The 19,577-nt window shown below is 39.0% G+C and overlaps 1 protein-coding gene across 2 annotated transcripts in view; it reads left to right on the plus strand.

Annotated features, from left to right (window-relative positions):
• rnf126 (ring finger protein 126) overlaps positions 1 to 19,577 on the plus strand; it is a 49,475-nt gene that overhangs the window by 18,339 nt on the left and 11,559 nt on the right. Inside the window, exons 3-7 of one of the 2 annotated variants that reach the window (XM_043721270.1) lie at positions 4,954 to 5,017; positions 12,328 to 12,578; positions 12,937 to 13,005; positions 14,413 to 14,494; positions 16,068 to 16,161. In XM_043721270.1, coding sequence (XP_043577205.1) covers positions 4,954 to 5,017; positions 12,328 to 12,578; positions 12,937 to 13,005; positions 14,413 to 14,494; positions 16,068 to 16,161 — 560 coding nt within the window. The remainder of the gene's footprint in view (positions 1 to 4,953; positions 5,018 to 12,327; positions 12,579 to 12,936; positions 13,006 to 14,412; positions 14,495 to 16,067; positions 16,162 to 19,577) is intronic. The other variant, XM_043721271.1, reaches the window with a different exon arrangement.

Genomic DNA, 19,577 nt, shown 5'->3' on the forward strand with positions numbered 1-19,577 from the left:
CCAGATGCCCACCTATTTCGAACAGCATGCTTTTCCTCCACTGCACTACCTCCATTCCCCGTTCCATTGCTCTAAATCCACTCCCCCACAAATGCAATAAAGACAGAGTCCCCCTTGTCCTCACCTACCACCCTACCAACCTCCACATCCAAACCGTCATCTTTAAACACTTTTGCCAACTCCAACGAGACCCCACCAAGAACATCTTCCCCTTCCCATCCCTTTCTGCCTTCCAGAAGGACTGTTCCCTTCAACAGTCTTTGGTTTGTGCCACTCTCCCCACCAACACCCCCTGAACCCCTGGGTACCTTCCCCTGCAACCGGAAAAGATTCAAAACTGCCAGTACACCACCCCTGTCGTTTCCATTCAGGGCCCCAACCAGTCCTTCCAGGTGAGCTGGATGTTTACCTGCCTCTTTTTCAATGTCATTTACTGCATTAGGTGCTCCTGATGTGGCCTCCCCGATGCAGAGAAGACCACCATGTAAACTTAGGGAACAGTTCACTGAACATCTATCGGGCTCGCAGGGCCATCCTTGGCCGCCTCCTCCATTGCCACAATGAACCAAACCGCAAATTGGAGGAACAACACCACCTCTTCCACCTGGGCAGCCTATAGCTCACTGAACATTGATTTCTCCAATTTCAAATAACCTCTCTTCCCAGCCCCTCCTCCCTTCCACTCCACCCTGCCACCAACTAGATTCATTCCTCCTGTTGATCAACCAAGTCATACCCTCTGCCTGTCTTCACCTATCCCCACTTCACCACCCTGCCCCCACCATCCCCTTTACCTGTAACTGCCCCCACACCCACTCCCAGTCCTGAAGAAGAGTTACACCCGAAATGTTGACTTCTCCAACTCCTGATGCTGTCTGGCTTGCTGCGTTCTTCCAGTCTCCTGCCTGTCTGTTTTGGATTCCATCATCTGCAGTTTTTTTTTTTGCCTCTAACCAAGGGATCTTTTACTTGGCATATCATTAATCATGTTTGTAATCATTATAATGTTCTTTTAAAACTTATGAATGCAACTCCTGATCCCTGTGCCATTTGTTTTCTATCTTCCTCAATTTCTCAATCATGCAATGTTTGCCCTGATGCCATGACTTTGAGGTTGCCTAGTCGACCTTGACATGGAGTTTTGACATGGTATTTGAAACTATCGCCACTTGTGTGGTTAATCGCAACACTTGGAATGTTACTTCCTCAAAAAAGTTATTTGATTGTGTCTCTTTCCACAGCGCTTCTAAATTCAAGAACTGCATATTTCCTCTTTCCACTCAGCTTCAGCAAAAGTGCATAATGCCTCAAGTACTGTGAACCTTCAAGCCTCCTTCCCATTCATTGCTACATACGCCAATAAATGTGTTTTCATTAATAATATTGAGTATAAAACCCTTGGTCCCTGGACGGAATTTTACTGGCCCCAAGGTCCCGCACCTCCCATGGAAGCCTGTGCCCACAACCTGAGCCGCCTCCAGAGTTTTAGTTTCATCCCCTTCGTGGATGTAAAACGGCGGTCCCTATATCGACTGCTGTTGCACACCATTCACCTCTTTTCTCTTTATCCAACTACCTGGACACACCTTGGAGTGCTTATTTGCCACCAGGCAGTAGGGATACCCAGTGGAGGGCCATCTACATGGTAGTCCTCCTCCTTTCTCTTGGGGATCTGGGGTGGAAGGCGCTGCACGCAGCAGTCCCTTGCAACCGCAGATTGCGGTGGTTCATGAATTCCCAGCCCAACTGCTTGTTTTGTGGTGTTGTGGAGTCCGTGGACCATGTCCATATGGGGTGTGGGCATCTGCACTTCCTTTTTGGTTTTCTTAAGGATTTTATTTTCTATTTTTGGTTGTACTTCAGCCCCATGCTCCTGATATTTGGGCACCTGGTGGGGAGGATAGGTCAGAGAACCTGCTCACGGGTCTGTTCCTGGGCCAGCTGGCCATAAACAGCTCCCAGGCACTGGGCTGTTGAGGGGGTTTTTATGGCCGATTGCCTGCCCTTCTTACATTCGAGCTCAGGTCTCCCTGGAGAAGGAGCACGCAGTGTCTACCAACACTCTGGAGGTTTTCAGGAAGAGGTGGGCCCCGCAGGGTGTGGAGTGTTCTATTTCCCTCTCTGGTTCTATTTTGATTTAATCCCTGCTCTCCCTTTCACGTTTTTGATCACTTAGTATTGCCCTTTGTTGAGAAGGTCTCTGCTTGTCACTGGCCACTCGAGTGTTTCCTTTCTTCCTGGTGATGGAATATGAATAACATTTTCTGCACTCATTTTTTTTCACTGTGTCCTACACCTGTACACACAACATGGGTGCTGAGGAATAAATAAACACTACCGCTGTTAGACGGTAGTGTGAGGATTTTTAAAAAAAATTTAACCAGCAACAATTATTGCTGCGTGGCAGTTTTTAAAAAAAAATATTATAAACAGGGGATTCAGAGACTCTCCTCGTTCTAGGGACTGACTCTGAGCTGGCTATTTTTAAAAAAACCCTTGGTCTGGGAAAACATTCTGACCCACTGAGCAACATAATGAGTCACTAGTTAATACTTTACTCTTGTGTATAGATCTTCCAAGTACATCTTAATTTTTGCTATGCCTGAGCTTCATCCTTCAGCGCATCCTCTGACTTCCCAATTAAATCTTTGATATGATGAATTTAGCATATAAATGGTTGAAATAATAAGAGTGACAATCATTTTAGTTGCAGAACATTTCAATTGCAGAGCATTTGCTTTTAGTGAGGGAAATTTATAGATTGAGCTGGAAATTTAAAGGCATTTGTCGACACACTTCACTCAGAATTGAGGGCTGCCAGTTTAGGACTGAGGTGAGGAGGAATTTCTCTTCTCTGAAAGACTTTAGAATTCTTTGTCACTGAAAGCAATGGGGTAGAATCTTTCTGTATTTTTAAGGCTGTGATAGATAGGTAGCTAGATAGGTTGATTCTTGATTAGTAATGAAATTAAGGATAATGGAGAAATGGCAGGAAAACATACATGAGGAACATTGGATCAGCCATGGTCCTATTGAATGATCGAGCAGGTTCTAGGGGCTGAAAGGAACAGAAATAAGCCAATTTCATGGCCTGATCAATGAATCTTGGGTTTGTGCTTATTTAAACATGTTGGTAAATCTCGGAAAGACAGGCTAGATAAATGTGACTTCAATATTGTACACAAAACCATTGTGCCAATATAATTTAATAGCACATTATTCACAGTAAGTTATACGATACAGGGGAGGTTGCTCGTCTAGAAAAGATTTAGTCTCTGTACCAGAATACATTTGCAAGATGCTTGAGAAAATACATTCGTATTTACATTTTTTACTTAATATTCAGCACATTTTCCAGTGGAGCAAATTTACTGAATTTTCATGTACCCATTGCAAATGATGCTTAACATCAATGGGCTGGAAAGATGCTGCGTTTGAAAGCTGTTTCCATCATACTGAATTGATTTATTAAAAGATTGTAAAACAGATTCATTTCAAATGAATTGCCTCGTTTTTTTTCAGAGGCCTTTTATATTCTGCAAAAAAAAATTCTTATGCTAATCTAGCTACTTTAGCTACTGTTTTCAGTCTTGCTATACTTTTGAATACCATGGAATATCCTGCTGCAAGAACTCTCCCAGAAGGTACAGTGTTATGTGCCTATACAGAAATTGTGATTGCATTTCATGAGTGAAACATTTCTGTTCTGTTGACACAGATACTTTGTAGCCAAGAAAATAATTTGATACTTTCAGAGCTGCATTTTAATTTCTGTTCAAACTGACTCTAATTTTTTTTGTCTCCTAACAGCCTTTGTGGTATTGCTGCATTATGAGCTATTTGCTATTGTGTTGAGAATTAATAGGGAAAGTAAATTCTACATATTGAACAACACTGAAAGGCCTTCAGTGTGTTGTTCATGTCTTGATTTTCCACTTGTCTTGCCTTTTCCACATTCCAAAAATAATGTTCTTTCAGACTGCATATCAAAAAAAAGCCACTTCGTGGTGAGATACTGTAAGGCACTGCAAGCATTTGTTTCTACCTTCAGGGGTGGCTGGGAGGAGTATAGGAATTGGAGGAAGGAGAACTCCTTTCTAGTGGAATTGGCTTAACTGTTGAAAGCTGTCTTTATATATTTAATTCAAATTATCTGGCTTAGGAGCTAATAAGACTCAAAAAGTCATTAATGTATTTTCCATTTTGTCCATTGAACGTTCAACTCCAGCATTCATTCTACTAGCAATGTGAAGATAAGAATGCCTCTCGTGTTGCAGCTCATTGTTTTCAGAACTGACAAGATTGTGTCATTGCTGATTGTTCACATAGTGGACGTTTGTCCTCTGATTCCTGCAAGTCAGCATTGAATGCTGGATCTCTGCTGATCTGCATAGTTTACAATGCATCTGCTTAAACTGCTGTCCACTGATAAGTTGGGGAACCCAAAATAGCAGCTTTCTAAGTATTTGCATTTTGATTGAAAGTCCTCCCTCTGTTTTCTTGCTTTTAATAACTAAGGAATTACTGAGAGTAGGGCTGATCATTTTGTCAATTCTGCTCTACAGAGTATGCTAATTACATTGCTTTTGAAGTAACATGAACAATAAAACCTTTTGCTTTAGTAAATGGCTGCCAACCTTGAAGGGTCTTGGAAGCAGCAGACAACAATCTTCCAAGGATAGGTGAACAGTGGGTCTAGAGTTTTTTCCAGGGATTTAAGACCTTTGCACAATATATTCCATTCTTCTAGGGAACTGTTGGAATTTTTGAAACACAAAAACACATTTTTTAACTGAAACTGGCATTGCTGTCTAGTTTTGACTTGGTCCCTGACTTTAACCTTGCATTTGGCATGATGAAGTAGCCTGCTTTTTTTTTGTGTATTAATCTGTAATAAATAGTTAGAAAATCTTACAAAAATTGTTAATTATGCAATATTTGGAATTCTTATAGAAATACTGAAAATGGCTCCAGTTCAACAGCTTCCACAAGTGACCAGACTCGACAGTTATTCGAGGTTGGTAGCATGGTTTTCCTGGGTTTCAAGTTTAGTTTCTCAGCACCACATAAATATCAGCTTGTGAATGTGACATATCTATTCTTGACTTGGTTTTTGATTTTTAAAAATCATTGGAAGTGTTATTCGATCATTTTGCCAAATCCCCTCTGACAATAGCTTCTTGGTCTGTCTGAGCGTTGTTACCTTTGGCATCCTCTGAAGGTCCTTCCACTTCCTCAACTACATGCTGCTCTTTGGTGGCATCAACTGATTAATGGAGGTCAGGATCTGCATTGTATACTGGTGCCGCTCAACTCTGTATCTGGTCACATTTTTTCTCTAATCTCTGATTGTGGGCAGATGTTCGCAGGTAAAGGGATGGCTAGAAAATGGGAAGCCTTCAGAAATGAGATAACGAGAATCCAGAGAAAGTATATTACTGTTAGGGTGAAAGGGAAGGCTGGTAGGTATAGGGAATCCTGGATGACTAGATAGCTTTGGCAAATAGAATTAAAGAGAATCCAAAGAGCTTTTACAAATACATTAAGGACAAAAGGGTAATTAGAGAGAATAGGGCCACTCAAAGATCAGCAAGGCAGCCTTTGTGTGGAGCAGCAGAAAATGGGGGAGATACTAAATGATACTAAAGATTTTGCATCAGTATTTACTGTGGAAAAGAATATGGAAGATATAGACTGTAGGGAAATAGATGGTGACATCTTGCAAAATGTCCAGATTACAGAGGAGGAAGTGCTGGATGTCTTGAAACGCATAAAAGTGGATAAATCCAGGACCTGATCAGGTGTACCTGAGAACTCTGGGAAGCTAGAGAAGTGATTGCTGGGCCTCTTGCTGAGATTTTTGTGTCATCGATGGTCACAGGTGAGGTGCCGGAAGACTAACGCAGAGCCACTATTTAAGATGTGTGGTAAGGACAAGCCAGGGAACTATAGACCAGCGAGCCTGATGTCAGTGGTGGGCAAGTTGTTGGAGGGAATCCTGAGGGACAGGATATACATATACTTGGAAAGGCAAGGACTGATTCGGGATAGTCAACATGGCTTTGTGCATGGGAAATCATGTCTCTCAAACCTGATTGAGTTTTTTGAGGAAGTAACAGAAGATTGATGTGGGCAGAGAGGTAGATATGATCTATATGGACTTCAGTGAAGCGTTCAACAAGGTTCCCCATGGGAGACTGATTAGCAAGGTTAGATCTCATGGAATACAGGGATACAGAACTGGTTCAAAGGTAGAAGACAGAGGGCGGTGGTGTAGGGTTGTTTTTCAGACTGGAGGCCTGTGACCAGTGGAGTGCCACAAGGATTGGTGCTGGGTCCTCTACTTTTTGTCATTTATATAAATGATTTGGATGCGTACATAAGAGGTACAGTTAGTAAGTTTGCAGATGACACAAAATTGGAGGTGTAGTGGACAGCGAAGAGGGTTACCTCAGATTACAACAGGATCTTGACCAGATGGGCCAATGGGCTGAGAAGTGGCAGATGGAGTTTAATTCAGATAAATGCGAGGTGCTGCATTTTGGGAAAGCAAATCTTCACAGGAGTTGTACACTCAATGGTAAGATCCTCAGGAGTGTTGCTGAACAAAGAGACCTTGGAGTGCAGGTTCATTGCTCCTTGAAAGTGGAGTCGCAGGTAGATAGGATAGTGAAGAAGGCGTTTGTTATGCTTTCCTTTATTGGTCAGAGTATTGAGTCCAGGAGTTGGGAGGTCCTGTTGCGGTTGTATAGGACATTAGTTAGGCCACTGTTGGAATATTGCGTGCAATTCTGGTCTCCTTCCTATCGGAAAGATGTTGTGAAACTTGAAAGGGTTCAGAATAGATTTACAAGGATGTTGCCAGGGTTGGAGGATTTGAGCTATAGGGAGAGGCTGAACAGGTTGGGGCTGTTTTCCCTGGAGCATCGGAGGCTGAGGGGTGACCTTATACAGGTTTACAAAATTATGAGGGGTATGGATAGGGTAAATAGGCAAAGTCTTTTCCCTGGGGTCAGGGAGTGCAGAACTAGAGGGCATAGGTTTAGGGTGAGAGGAGAAAGATATAAAAGAGACCTATGGGGCAACTTTTTCACAGTGGGTGGTACGTGTGTGGAATGAGCTGCCAGAGGAAGTGGTGGAGGCTAGTACAATTGCAACATTTAAGAGGCATTTGGATGGGTATATGAATAGGAAGGGTTTGGAGGGATATGGGCTGGGTACTGGCAGGTGGGACTAGATTGGGTTGAGATATCTGGGCGGCATGGACGGGTTGGACTGAAGGGTCTGTTTCCATGCTGTTCATCTGAGTCTATGACTCTTTGCCTCTGTTACCTTTTTTTGTATTTTTCAATACTTTTATATGTTTGTAAAGTTTAAAAAAAATTGCCAATAAATATATTTACAATCCGTAACAAATATTAGTATAATAAAAAGAAAATAAACACAAAAACAGTACAACTACTGTCTCCTAACATTCCATCTTGTTTTGAAGGTCAGTCATATCATATTCAGCCCTTGCTTTAATTTCATTCCATTGTCTCCAGGTTTCAATGCATTACATTTAAAATACACATTCTCCTAATCAACTCCCTTCATGTCCTCGTCCTTTGTTAACTTATAACGGTCTACAATCATTTCAATTGTCCGTGAGTTCCAGTTTCCATCAAGTCTGTCCACTTTTGCATGTGTAATTCCTTCACCTTGCATTCAATCATTTTGCCATGATGTGGAGGAACTGGGGTGGACAAAGTTTTGAATTTGCACATCAATTGGTTTTGTCCAACAGGTTTATTTGGAAGAATTAGCTTTCGGAGCGCTGCTCCTTCAGGTAGTTTAGAGTATAAGATCATCAGACACAGAATTTATAGCAAAAGCTTACAGTGTCATTCAACTGAAAAGACATATTGAGCAAACCTGGATTGTTCAATATCATTTCAGTTGCATGACACTCTAATCTTTTGCTATAAATTCTGTCTCTTATGGTCTTATTCTCCACAACCACTTGATGAAGGAGCAGCACTCTGAAAGCTAGTGCTTCCAAATAAACCTGTTGGACTATACCTGGTGTTGTGATTTTTTTACTCAATCATTTAGGCCCTAGATATGTTAAAATTACCTCTCTAAATTGCTAGATCTTCCTCTTCTCCTTTTAATACCTGTACTTTACCAAGCCTTCAGTTATCTTTCCGATTCTTTGATTTGCTTCAGGAAAATGCTTTAGATTACGTTTCTCTAGGTCAAATTACAACATGTGTTCAAGTTGCTAAGCCAATGAGATTTGACGGTCAAGTGCTTATCTTGCATGAGCATTCGTAAGTTACTACAGTGTAGCAGCACATGAGATTCCATGGAGGAATATAGCAACCAACAATATTGCTGCCAACTAAAGGTTAATGCTCTCGCTGGTTATTTTATTTTGCATTATTAAACTAAAGTAAAATTGTCTATAATCAATCTGGCATCCCAACCCACTTTCAAAGTTCACTGGACATAGATGTGCATCAGTCCAATTGAGTCATTTGATTTGAGTTTCCAATGTCCATTGGAGAGTTACTTTGCTCAACACCTTTCCTCTAACAAATTTTTTCCCAAGTTGACAAGAATGGTATTAAGTCAGCATCCTTGATAATTTGTTGGTTTCTGATCTGATTTTCTGATCTTTAACCATTGGAGGGTGTTTTAATTTTGGTGCTATCTAAGGTTGGCAACTGATGCTTTGTAGATCTTTAAACTGAACCATAATTTTACTGAATAAATCATGTATGAAGACCACATACATTGATAGAACAGAAATGTTTTCCTTTATGAAATCTGGCTCTTTTAAATCATTTGTGATTTAATGTGCAAAGTAGAGCTACATTGACAGACTTGCTTCTTAATTGAGGTATCTTTAGTTTTACTTAATATGCAAAAGTTACATTGGCCTTTATAATTCAAGTTGATATTTTACATTAGTTCTGCATATTCAATTTTTTAATCTAATATTTTAGAGCTGTGCTTTTTTATTGCAGTCCATCTGGTTTGTGCACAGTTTCCAGCTCTTTGCAATATGAACAAACAAGATACAAGATATTTAGTCACATGCTGTTGGCTAATGTGGACTTGATGTCTTTGAATTACATGGAGGATGTTTAACTTGAGTCAGTTACTTCCTTCACACAGCTGTTGCATGCTTCCATGTTTTAAAACTTAAATTTCCAAACCAGTGCCAAGTCTTATTATGCACTTTACAATGTGACCATAAGAGAGAGCAGAAGTTGATCATTCAGCTCACTGAGTCTACACTACCATTCAATGAAATCATGGCTGATCCAATGATCCTAAAATCAAATTTCCTGACATTTCCACATAACCCTTTATTTCTTTACTGTTTAAAAATGTCTGTCAAAGTCCTGTATATACTTAAAGACTCAGCCTCGGCAGCCCTCTGTGGTTAAGAATTCTACAGATTTACTTCCTTCTGAAAAAAGAAATTTCTCATTTCTGTCTTAAATGTCTAACCTTTGTTCTTAGATCATGTCCTCTGGTCCTGAATTATCCCACAAGGAAAACAAATTTTCTGCATCTACCTTGTTAAGATGCCTAAGAATCTTGTATATTTCAACAAGGTTGCCTCTTATTGTTCTAAATTCCAACAAATCCAGGCTCAATCGCTGCTCATTACTGTCTCTCCACACCTGGGATCAGTGCAGTGAACCTTCACTGGACTTGATTCCAATGTATAAATTTCCTCCGGTGAGGTGCACAAAGTTGTTTGTGTTCCTGCTGTAGTCTGACTAGTTTTTTTATATAGTTTTAGAAGCTCTCCCTAATTTTATATTCCATCCTCTCTTGAAATAAAGGCCAACACGCATTTGTCTTCCCTATTCTCCGCTGAACTGGATGCTAGCTGCTTGTGATTTATTTGGATGAGGACTGTCAAGTGCCTCTTCTATAGCTTTTTGCAATCTCTCTCCACTTGAGTAATATTCAGCTCCTTTATTCTCATTGCCGAAGTACACACGTTCACATTTTACCTCATTACATTCAATCAAGCAAGTTTCGGACTAGCTTAACCTATCTATATCCTTTTGTAGATTCTTATCAGAAAACTTGACTATAGAACATTCATTTTCCTCATCCAAATCATTTGATATATTTTGTAAATAATTGTGGCCCCAGGAATGATCCCTATGACACACCATTAGTTACAGTTTGCCATCCTGAAAACGCCTCCCTTCTCCTAATTCTGTTCTAAGTTAACCAATCCTATACCCATGCTAATTTTCTGCCTCCAGTAACATGGACCCTTATCCTATTAAGCAGCCTAATTTGTGATATATTATCAAACACTTTTTTTTTTCTGAAAATCCAAATATCCACTGCTTCCCCTTTATCCTACTTGTTACCACCTCACATAATTCTAGTAAATTTTTTGGGTATGATTTCCCTTTATGAATCGATGCTGACTCTACTTGATCATATGTATACTTAAATGCTCTGCTGTTACATTGTTTATAATAGATGTTAACATTTTTTTCCCCAGTAACAGACAGCTAACTGTTCTATGGTTACCTGTTTGTCTCCTTCCCTCCTTAAATAAAGTTTCTTTTGGCAATTTTCTAATCCTCTCACTCTATATAAAATTGAATATACAACAAGGCAAAATATTTTTGCTATTTGTAGAATGTTAGACCAAAGAGAACTTGTATGTGATACTATTTGTTCAGAGAGTTTAAGTTGATTTGAATCGGGGTTGGTTGTAAGAGTGCTTAAGTTAGCCTTACTTGTTTGTTTTTAATTTGTTCTTTAATAACCTCTGCCCAAATTACACCTATGAGACCATCTGGTAAGGACAGCAAAGGACACTGACAAAGACTCTTATTTCTGAATAACTTGCTGCCATACATCAAGGTTCACAATTGAACTTTTGCTATTTGGGTGAAATGGAAAAAGCGGACAAGCACAGAGCAGTATCTGTAAAAAGATTCATGGTTTGTAAATTTAGTATGTTGCTCCTCAAGAATATGATTGAAATTTGGAGAAATGCTTGTTTCCACATAGAGTACTATTATTTTTGGGGCATGTTTAGAGCTGAAGATTACTGTCAGATGAAATTTTGTCAAGATTAACCCAAGAAGGAAGTTTTATGCAGCTGCTAAATATAAGGAGGTGATTGTTTGATGACCGTGTTCTTAGCTAATTTTTATAAATGTTACTGGTGAAAGCAAAGTCCCAGTTTTTTTTCCATACTGTTCTCTTCTGGAATGAGCACTGCATTTGCAGCTAAGTTGTTTTTAGCTAATTAGCCTTTTAAAGAAGGAATGAAATTTAGAACTTCAATACTGGCTATTTTACATGCATCATATGCTTAAGTGCATTATAATATGACAGTTTGGCTATCATCCAGCATTTCTTTGTCTTTTACTTTTTGAGAAAAGCATGAATCTGTAACTAGATCAAGTCTCCTTTTGATTTAAAATCTGCACCTATCTTCTGTACTCTGTAAGGGTGAGTGTACTCACAATTGATAGTTAAGAACTAACACTACTCCATAATTTTGCTAAAAGACATTGTGTTCCCAACATGCGTAAGTCATTTTTGTAAGTTTACGCATAATAGACACCAACTCTGTATTAATATATTTAGGTGCAATTGCTTGATCAGATTATTCAACAATAAATTAACCCAGGAACTACTAATAAAATATATTGAATCAAGTCCATAATTTAAACAAAAATAGAATTGGCCTATAATAGGTGAAAAATACCCTGTTTTAGTTTTTGTTTATTTGCAGTTTCAAGTAAGCACACATTTATCTAAAGCGTATCAGCTTTGCCAAATGTGATATTCGATATAGAAAACATAAATTTTAACTTGACTGTTGTTCAGATTTACTGGCAGAACTGTGAATGATACAAAAATGCTCTTGCATATCAACATCTTTTTGGGACTGTGCTTTATCCATGATAATCTGAGTGCTGTGTGCTTTAATATATGCTCTTCTCTTAAACAATTTAATTTCAGCTCGAGCCAATTCTCCAATTTTTGGCACATTCTGTATCAACCATCCAAGACTTATCCCATAGGGATAGTCTCCTTGTCTTTAATTTGCAGTTGTGTGGGAAAACTATTATGCATTGCCTTTTGTAACATTGTGTAATTAGGGTAAGCAAAAACCAGCAGCTTTTGGGAATAATATAACCTTCTGTAGGAGCCTAGGAGTAGATTCCATAACCATATTTGGGAAATGTATCAGTGAGGACCAAATGGAAATTTGAAAACTTTTTTTTGATGACCAGAAAATGTTTATTTCTAATCTTCCTTTAAAAATGTTATTTACTCCAGGGTTTGGACCAGCACTTGCTATCCTTACCACAAGGTAGTTATGGACAGTTTACATTCGGCATTCTGGATGATCCCTTTGACCCCTTTTCCTTTGGAACTAACCAGACCTCAGAAGAGAATAGAGATTCTGAGAATAGGAGGGATCGCGAACACCAGTCACGGCCACGATATAGCTCTAGGCAACCCAGAGCACCCAGGTTTCCATCACGGCGTCCTACAGCACGAAATGAAGGAGTGCCAACTCTAGAGGGGTAAGTGTTTTTCTTGGAATTTTAGAATTAAACCAGTGGGGAAAAAATTATTTCTGAGGTTAAATCTTGCACCATAACTTATAATAAAGCTTGCTTTTGTGAAAATTGGGTATGAGTTGTTGCAAGGGTTTTACCACAGCAAATATATATTGAATTAAAAACATGCACTCCAAATGCTACAACTGCATTTTGGATTATATTTCTACTTGAAAATGGAGCTGCATTTTGATGCATGTGGTATCTAGGAAAACTCTATGGTGTTATATGTTGAATCTTTCAATGGAACCTATAGTTGTTTGCTTCCCACGTTGTACTTTAAAATAAGTCTCCATTCAAACTTGTCTTTTCTTTGTTACAGAATTATTCAACAATTGGTTAATGGAATCATTGCACCTACAGCAGTGCCAAACTTGGGATTAGGTCCATGGTAAGCTGTGTTGCAAAAATACTGAAAAGATTTATGAAGAAGTATGGATGTTTTGTCATTCATCATTGTGCCCATTTGAATAGATTTAGTTATCTGAAATGAGAAGTCAAATTGATTTGGAATTTATTTCTCACTTCTTGTATGGCTAAGATTTTCCTGGAGTAGTGGTGCATCTATATTATTGGTTATTATTGGAACACAGATCATACAGGAAATTAGATCTGTAAATTCCTAGGAAGATCTGAAATTTGAACTGGATACTGAGTTCTGATTGCTAAGAAATAATCAAGCTTCTAGTTAACAGTAAATTAGTACTCTTGGCAATACAGAATGTCTCCACAGGGCAGTTGTCATTGAGCTAAAATTTATTAAGTAAAACAATGCTGACAGTCTTTTGTCAGTTCCATTACCATTTATTTTCTGGTTTGTTGTTTCACGGAGTTTGCATTTTCGTGGTGATTGTCCCATTCACCTGAATCCATTTTGAAGATCAAAAGGGCGAAGTGAGGAATTCTGATTTACGTTAAATACTGCAATGATTGAAAGCCATCACTGAATTGAATTGCAGAAAACATTAGCTGTTGTATTTCTAATTGTTCTCCCATGCATCTTTGATTACAATATGCTGCAGGAAGCAAGAAAACGTGCAGGAAAATATTCTCTGCAAAGCTGGAATGCTTAAAATTTGGTACATGTTGTGATCATGAGAAAATCCAAGTCCAAGTATTTTCTTAAAGCATCTTAAACAAATACCAATTGGATTTGAGATTCAGTATATATTAACATCCACAATCATCCTAACTGTTCCTGGCCTTGACTGCATGTGCACCATGCTTTAGGCTGTGCCAGCCAATGTATCCATTAATATCTACGAGGTTGGCTCGGTTAGGGGACCTTCTTGGCTGCGTACTTCAATAGGACTGTGTTGCTTTGATCCAAATAGTTAACCTTAGAGATGAATAGTTTTAAATGTACCCTTTAAAGAACCTCCTTTTTGAAACAAGTTTCTTTTATATAATGAATTGTCAAATGTTTTGGTTGATAAATCTGGAAAGACATGCTGTTGAACTGTGCAGACCGCGAGAAGTTCTCTGATTCTATTAGTTGAGCTAGCAGACCTAATTAAATTAGGATGAGAAATTAGAGTGTTGAAAAATTAATCTGTCCTTGTGAAGATTCATGTTCTAATGTATTTGTCAAACAGCAATGCTATCTGATCTGGATCATCCTGTGGAAATTAACGCTTTGCTGAGTTGCAGTTTCCATTACTTTAGCATCAGGTGAAATGGGTGAGGGAGTGGGAAGAAGGTTGCTTTCTATTTTAACTGGACAACTGACAAGACAACAAATTTGGTTAGCTTTTCCTTGTATAACATATTTTAATGTAAACTTCTCTGTGCTTTATAGGGGTGTCTTACATTCAAATCCAATGGATTATGCATGGGGAGCCAATGGCTTGGACACAATCATTACACAGGTAGTTAATCTGGTTAGTGCAACTTGTTCATGTTGGAAATATAGTAAGACAATAGATATAAGATGTGATCCTAGCAATTGACAGAAGTAAAAGTGTTAAAGCTATGTAAATATGTTTCATTATACACTGAAATCTTTCCAGTTCAGAATTCTAAGTTCAGCAGATCCAGCAATTCATGGTTTTAATTTTTAGTAAGTGAAAACATGGAATGTATTATATAGATTTACAACCCTCTAGATGAAGAAGTTACTTCTCAATTCAGTCTTAAATCTGCTTCCCATAATTTTGAGGCTATGCCCTCTTGTCCGAGTATCACCTGCCAGTGGAAACATCTTCTCTACTTTTATCTTATCTATTCCCTTCGTAATTTATATGTTTCTATAAGATCCCCCCTCATTCTTCTAAATTCCAATGAATATAATGCCAGTCTACTCAGTCTCCTCTTGTAAGCCAACCTGCTCGACTCCGGCATCAACCAAGTGAACCACCTCTGCATCCACCTCTAGTGCCAGTACATCCTTTCTCAAAGGAGATCAAAACTTCGCACAGTGCTCCAGGTGTGGCTTCAGCAAACTTTCCTGCTTTTAAACTCAATCCTTTTAGCAATGAAGGAGAAATTCTATTTGCCTACCTAATTAGTTGTACCTGCAGACCAATTTCCTTGTTTCTCATAACTCCCACAGAACTCCCATCTTCTAAAGGACAAGTATTTGCTTTAGTTATTCTCTTACTTTTCTATATGCTTGTAGAGGCTTTTACTTTATTTTGGTGTTTTCTCTCATTATCAAGTTTTTTTTTTGTTTTAGTCATCTTTTACTGATTTCTATATGTTTTCACAATCTTCTATACTAAGTTGTGCCCTGGGTTCATCTGTTCCAAAAGTATAATTTTAAAGATTGGGTTAATTATTTTCATTACATTGTCAAAATTTCTGCTTCGTGTAGTAAAACAAAAATCTGCACTGTTATTTTGGATAGCGTATTGAGCCACTATCCATTCCAGATATTTCTTTTGGTTTTTTAATTCGTGTTGGTGTGCCAAGTATGCTGTTAACCTGCGTTTGTAGATTGGAAGATATGCTGGCTTTACTATATTCCAAAGAAAGTCACGTTTCTTATGCCAATCATTTTGAGTGATCAGCTGAACAGATTGTAAATACCTGCAGAACATTGTGAAAACTTTTAAGCAGCTTGGCAATTTTCTTACATTTATTCCTGGGATGTGGTTGTCACTGACGTTTAATCCGAGTCCCTGAGTGTCTTTAGAGGTGAAGACATTTTGAATCTCAGCAGTCAGTGTACTAGAGGTTGGTTCTACGGAGAGAACTGCGGGATTTTAACACATTAATGAGTAGAGAATGCTCAGTCATAGGTTTGTGCCTTGGGTAAGAGCGCGAAGATAATGCCCGTGTCCTTCCACCTAATGAAAGTTGCAGCTTTGAGAGGTGCTCCCAAGAGCCCTTAGCAAGTGCACCCTGTGCCTGTGTACATAGTGCAACGTGGTACACAGATAATGTTCTGTTTGAATACTTTAAACTTGAACTGCTTTAGCATTTACATTCTAATTAATTGTTTTCTTCCTCTAGCTTCTGAACCAGTTTGAAAATACTGGCCCACCTCCGGCAGACAAAGAGAAAATCAAGACACTTCCTACGGTAGAAATAACAGATGAGCATGTAGGTGGGTGTACTTCAGACCAGTAACCAACCACCTAGTTAATTTTTCTCCTCCATAAAATAGACCAACAAACCTGCTGCTGCGATTTCAACATACGGAACTTGTGCGATTTTTGTGAAGATTTGTGGTTCAGGTTGTAAATTTGCTCACTGAACTGCAAGATTTGTTCTCAGACGTTTCATCGCCATGCTAGGTCACGTCATCAATGAGCCTCCGTTGAAGCGCTGGTGTTCTGTCCCGCTTGCTATTTTTGTCTTGGTCTGTTGTAGTGTGTGTGTGATATTACTTCCAGTTCTTTTTCTGAGGTTGGTAAATGGGGTCTCTGAGATGATGACCAGACTACTCCGGCCCCTTAGCATCATTGTAGCCCACAAACCCACCAACGCACTGAGACAGCTCTTAATCAATGCAGCGAGCAGGAGAATCGATGTTTCGGGCATAAGCCCTGCTTCAGGAATCCGGAAGAAGGGCTTATGCCCGAAACGTTGATTCTCCTGCTCCTTGGATGCTGCCTGACCTGCTGCGCTTTTCCAGCAACACATTTTTCAACTCTGATCTCCAGCATCTGCAGTCTTCACTTTCTCCTAGCTCTTAATCAACCTAAAGGATCCTGTACCGACAAACAGCAGAATGGACATCATATACAAAGTACCCTGCAAGGACTGCAACAAACGTTACATTGGACAGACAGGCCGGAAACTAGCTACCAGGATACATGAGCACCAACTAGCCACCAAAAGACACTGCTACTAGTATCCTTGCATGCAGACTATGAGGAACACCAGATCGACTGGGACAATACATCCATCCTGGGACAGGCTAAACAAAGACATACACGGTAATTCCCAGAGGCTTGGCATTCATACCGGAACTCCATCAACAAACATATCGATTTGGACCCCATTTATCAACCCCTCAGAAAGAGAACTGAAAGTAATATCACCCACCACACTGACCAAAACATATAAATAGAAAGTGGGACAGAACACCAGTACTTCAACAGAGGCTCATTGATGATGTTACTCTGCATGGTGACAAAACGTCTGAGAACAAATCTTTGAGCTCAGTGAGCAAACTTACAGTATAGAGCTTGTATTATTGTGTGATCAAATGATACAGCTTCGTCATGTTTCAATTATGGGATGGTTTTGATCTTTCTGGCTTCATGCAAAAAAAGTTATTTCAAATTGTGTTCTGTGCAGTAAAATGGACATCCTCTTCAGATAAAGCAGTTGAACACATGAAATATTTATATTTTGGTAGAAATTGGTTTGAAACGTATGAGATTTTTTGTTTTCAAAGACTTTGTATGGCTTCTGTGTTCTGCTGGTTAACTTTCAGTAATGATGAGGACTGTTGAGGCTATGTGCAAAAGCAGCCTAATGTATGCCTGTAGACACACAACCATGCAGTCTTCACTCAACAGCATATTTTTTCCAAATCTTCTAGCATTGGGCTCTGGTTTATGAACCAAGTACTTTGCATGGAGAATTATCCAAGACATGAAAATGTTGATGCTACAGTATAATGTAGAGTGAAATAACTTATATTACCTTTGATGTCCAGTTTAATATTCCAGAACTGAATTATTTGGTTGAATACTTTGCAGAAAAGGAAAATCTAAGTCCATATGATCTTAACCTAATTTCCAGGAAATGGTACATAACGTGGAGGAGATGAAGTGTTGAGAAAAATTAAAAGTCATCTATGCACATGCTTTAATTTGATACTGCAAGCATATTTGCTTTACTTTGGCTGCTGTTAAGTGTTGAGAAAATGGTCTGATGCAAGTCATGTTGATTAGTGGTGAATTGAGTTAGAAAACAACACTAAAACAGACAAGCCATTCATTAATGCATACGATACAGCATTAAGTAAGCTCGTGCAGAAAGTAGATTTACAATAGTTAATTTAGTTTTTATTGTGGTGATGATCAATGGTTATTTGGTAAATGTAACTTATATTTTAAAAAATTGGAGCTAGCTTCCTAAGTTGTGCGTATGTTCTACCCAGCAAGATGTCGTCATGCTTGTTTTTGAACTTCATTGCTTGTATTAAACCTCAAAGTTTATGCAGCCTGAAATCTGCTTTCAGATTTTCAGTTAACTAGTATTGCCAACACAGCATTGGCAAAAAAGCATTGAACCAATCGTTCAGCCTGATAAATGAAGAAGCCAATCCAGGTGTGTGACCGAAAGATGGACTTCATGCTGGCAAAGAAATTTTGAGATTTTTGTTTTCTGTCCAGTTGGGCACATTGTGTAAATAAATCTTCATTTTGAGTAAGAGACAGTATCTGTCTCCAGGGTTGTATTGTTCTCTGCAGGCACGGCTACAACTTCTCTAAGCTGTATTGCTTGTGCAGTGTCAGGAATATGGATGTCTGGCAGCTGGAAAGTAACTTAAATAGGAGGGAAATTATCTAGTTGCTATGGTCTACCTGCAAATCTAACAAAATATGAATAAAAATAACGTTCAAGCAAGAGCTTTGAAGAGTTAGGGTTCAAATTAGAATGTAGAGCACCAAAGGTTCTTTATCTGTGTAAAGACTGTGTATCATCTTATATTTATGTATTTTGGTTGTGGATTGAAATGGTAAAAGGATTGTTTTACACCAAAGGACTGAGGGAGAAATTGTACTTCAAAAAACAAAGTACTGAAACTCCTTCTAAGTCATCTTTATATTCTGCATTTTTCACGCAATGGGGGAGACTGTGTTTCTGGACAGTCTGGCGTTGGGGGTCTGTAAAGAGTCAACAACAAGTTACTGATTTAGCTTGTAGGGTTGAGATAGTTGTGGGTACTAAAGGTCACTAACCAGACAGCAACTATCTGGTTTCTGGGTAGCTGGAGAGCCTGTGGCCAGAACATAACTGGCAACAGTCTCCAGACTGCTGGAATGTTTTTCTCTCCAGCAAAGTACCCAAGACCTGAAAAAAGCCAGTTTATTTTCCTTCACCAGTTGCTGAATGTTGTTGCCTTTGATTAGTAACTAAGGTCCATTGCATTTACTGTACTAATCATATGTGCCTTCCGCAAAGAAGTGAAAATAACCTGGCAAAGAGACTGAAGAACAGAAAATCTGATAAGCAAAAGATCACTTCAGCAAACCCTCTCAAGTGGGGCCATTGAACTGCTTACGAGGTTTTTCTACCTCTACTTGGAACACCAATGTTTTCCTGTGTGTATGAACAGTTCATAGTTGTTTATTTATGCTTAGAATCTATTTGGAATAAGTGGTGATGTATCAATGATGTGAACTCTTTCTCTCTCCAGTGAAAGAACTGATGTTTAAAGAAAGCCAGTTTTTTTTCCCATCAGTGGCTGTAAACTGTTGCTTTTAACCAATATGTTAGAAACTTTATAATTCATGAGCCAGTTACTCTGCTTCCTGTGAAGTGAGAGAACCTAAAAGGAAA

This window comes from Chiloscyllium plagiosum, chromosome 31, assembly GCF_004010195.1.
Source record: "Chiloscyllium plagiosum isolate BGI_BamShark_2017 chromosome 31, ASM401019v2, whole genome shotgun sequence".
Lineage (NCBI taxonomy): Eukaryota > Metazoa > Chordata > Chondrichthyes > Orectolobiformes > Hemiscylliidae > Chiloscyllium > Chiloscyllium plagiosum.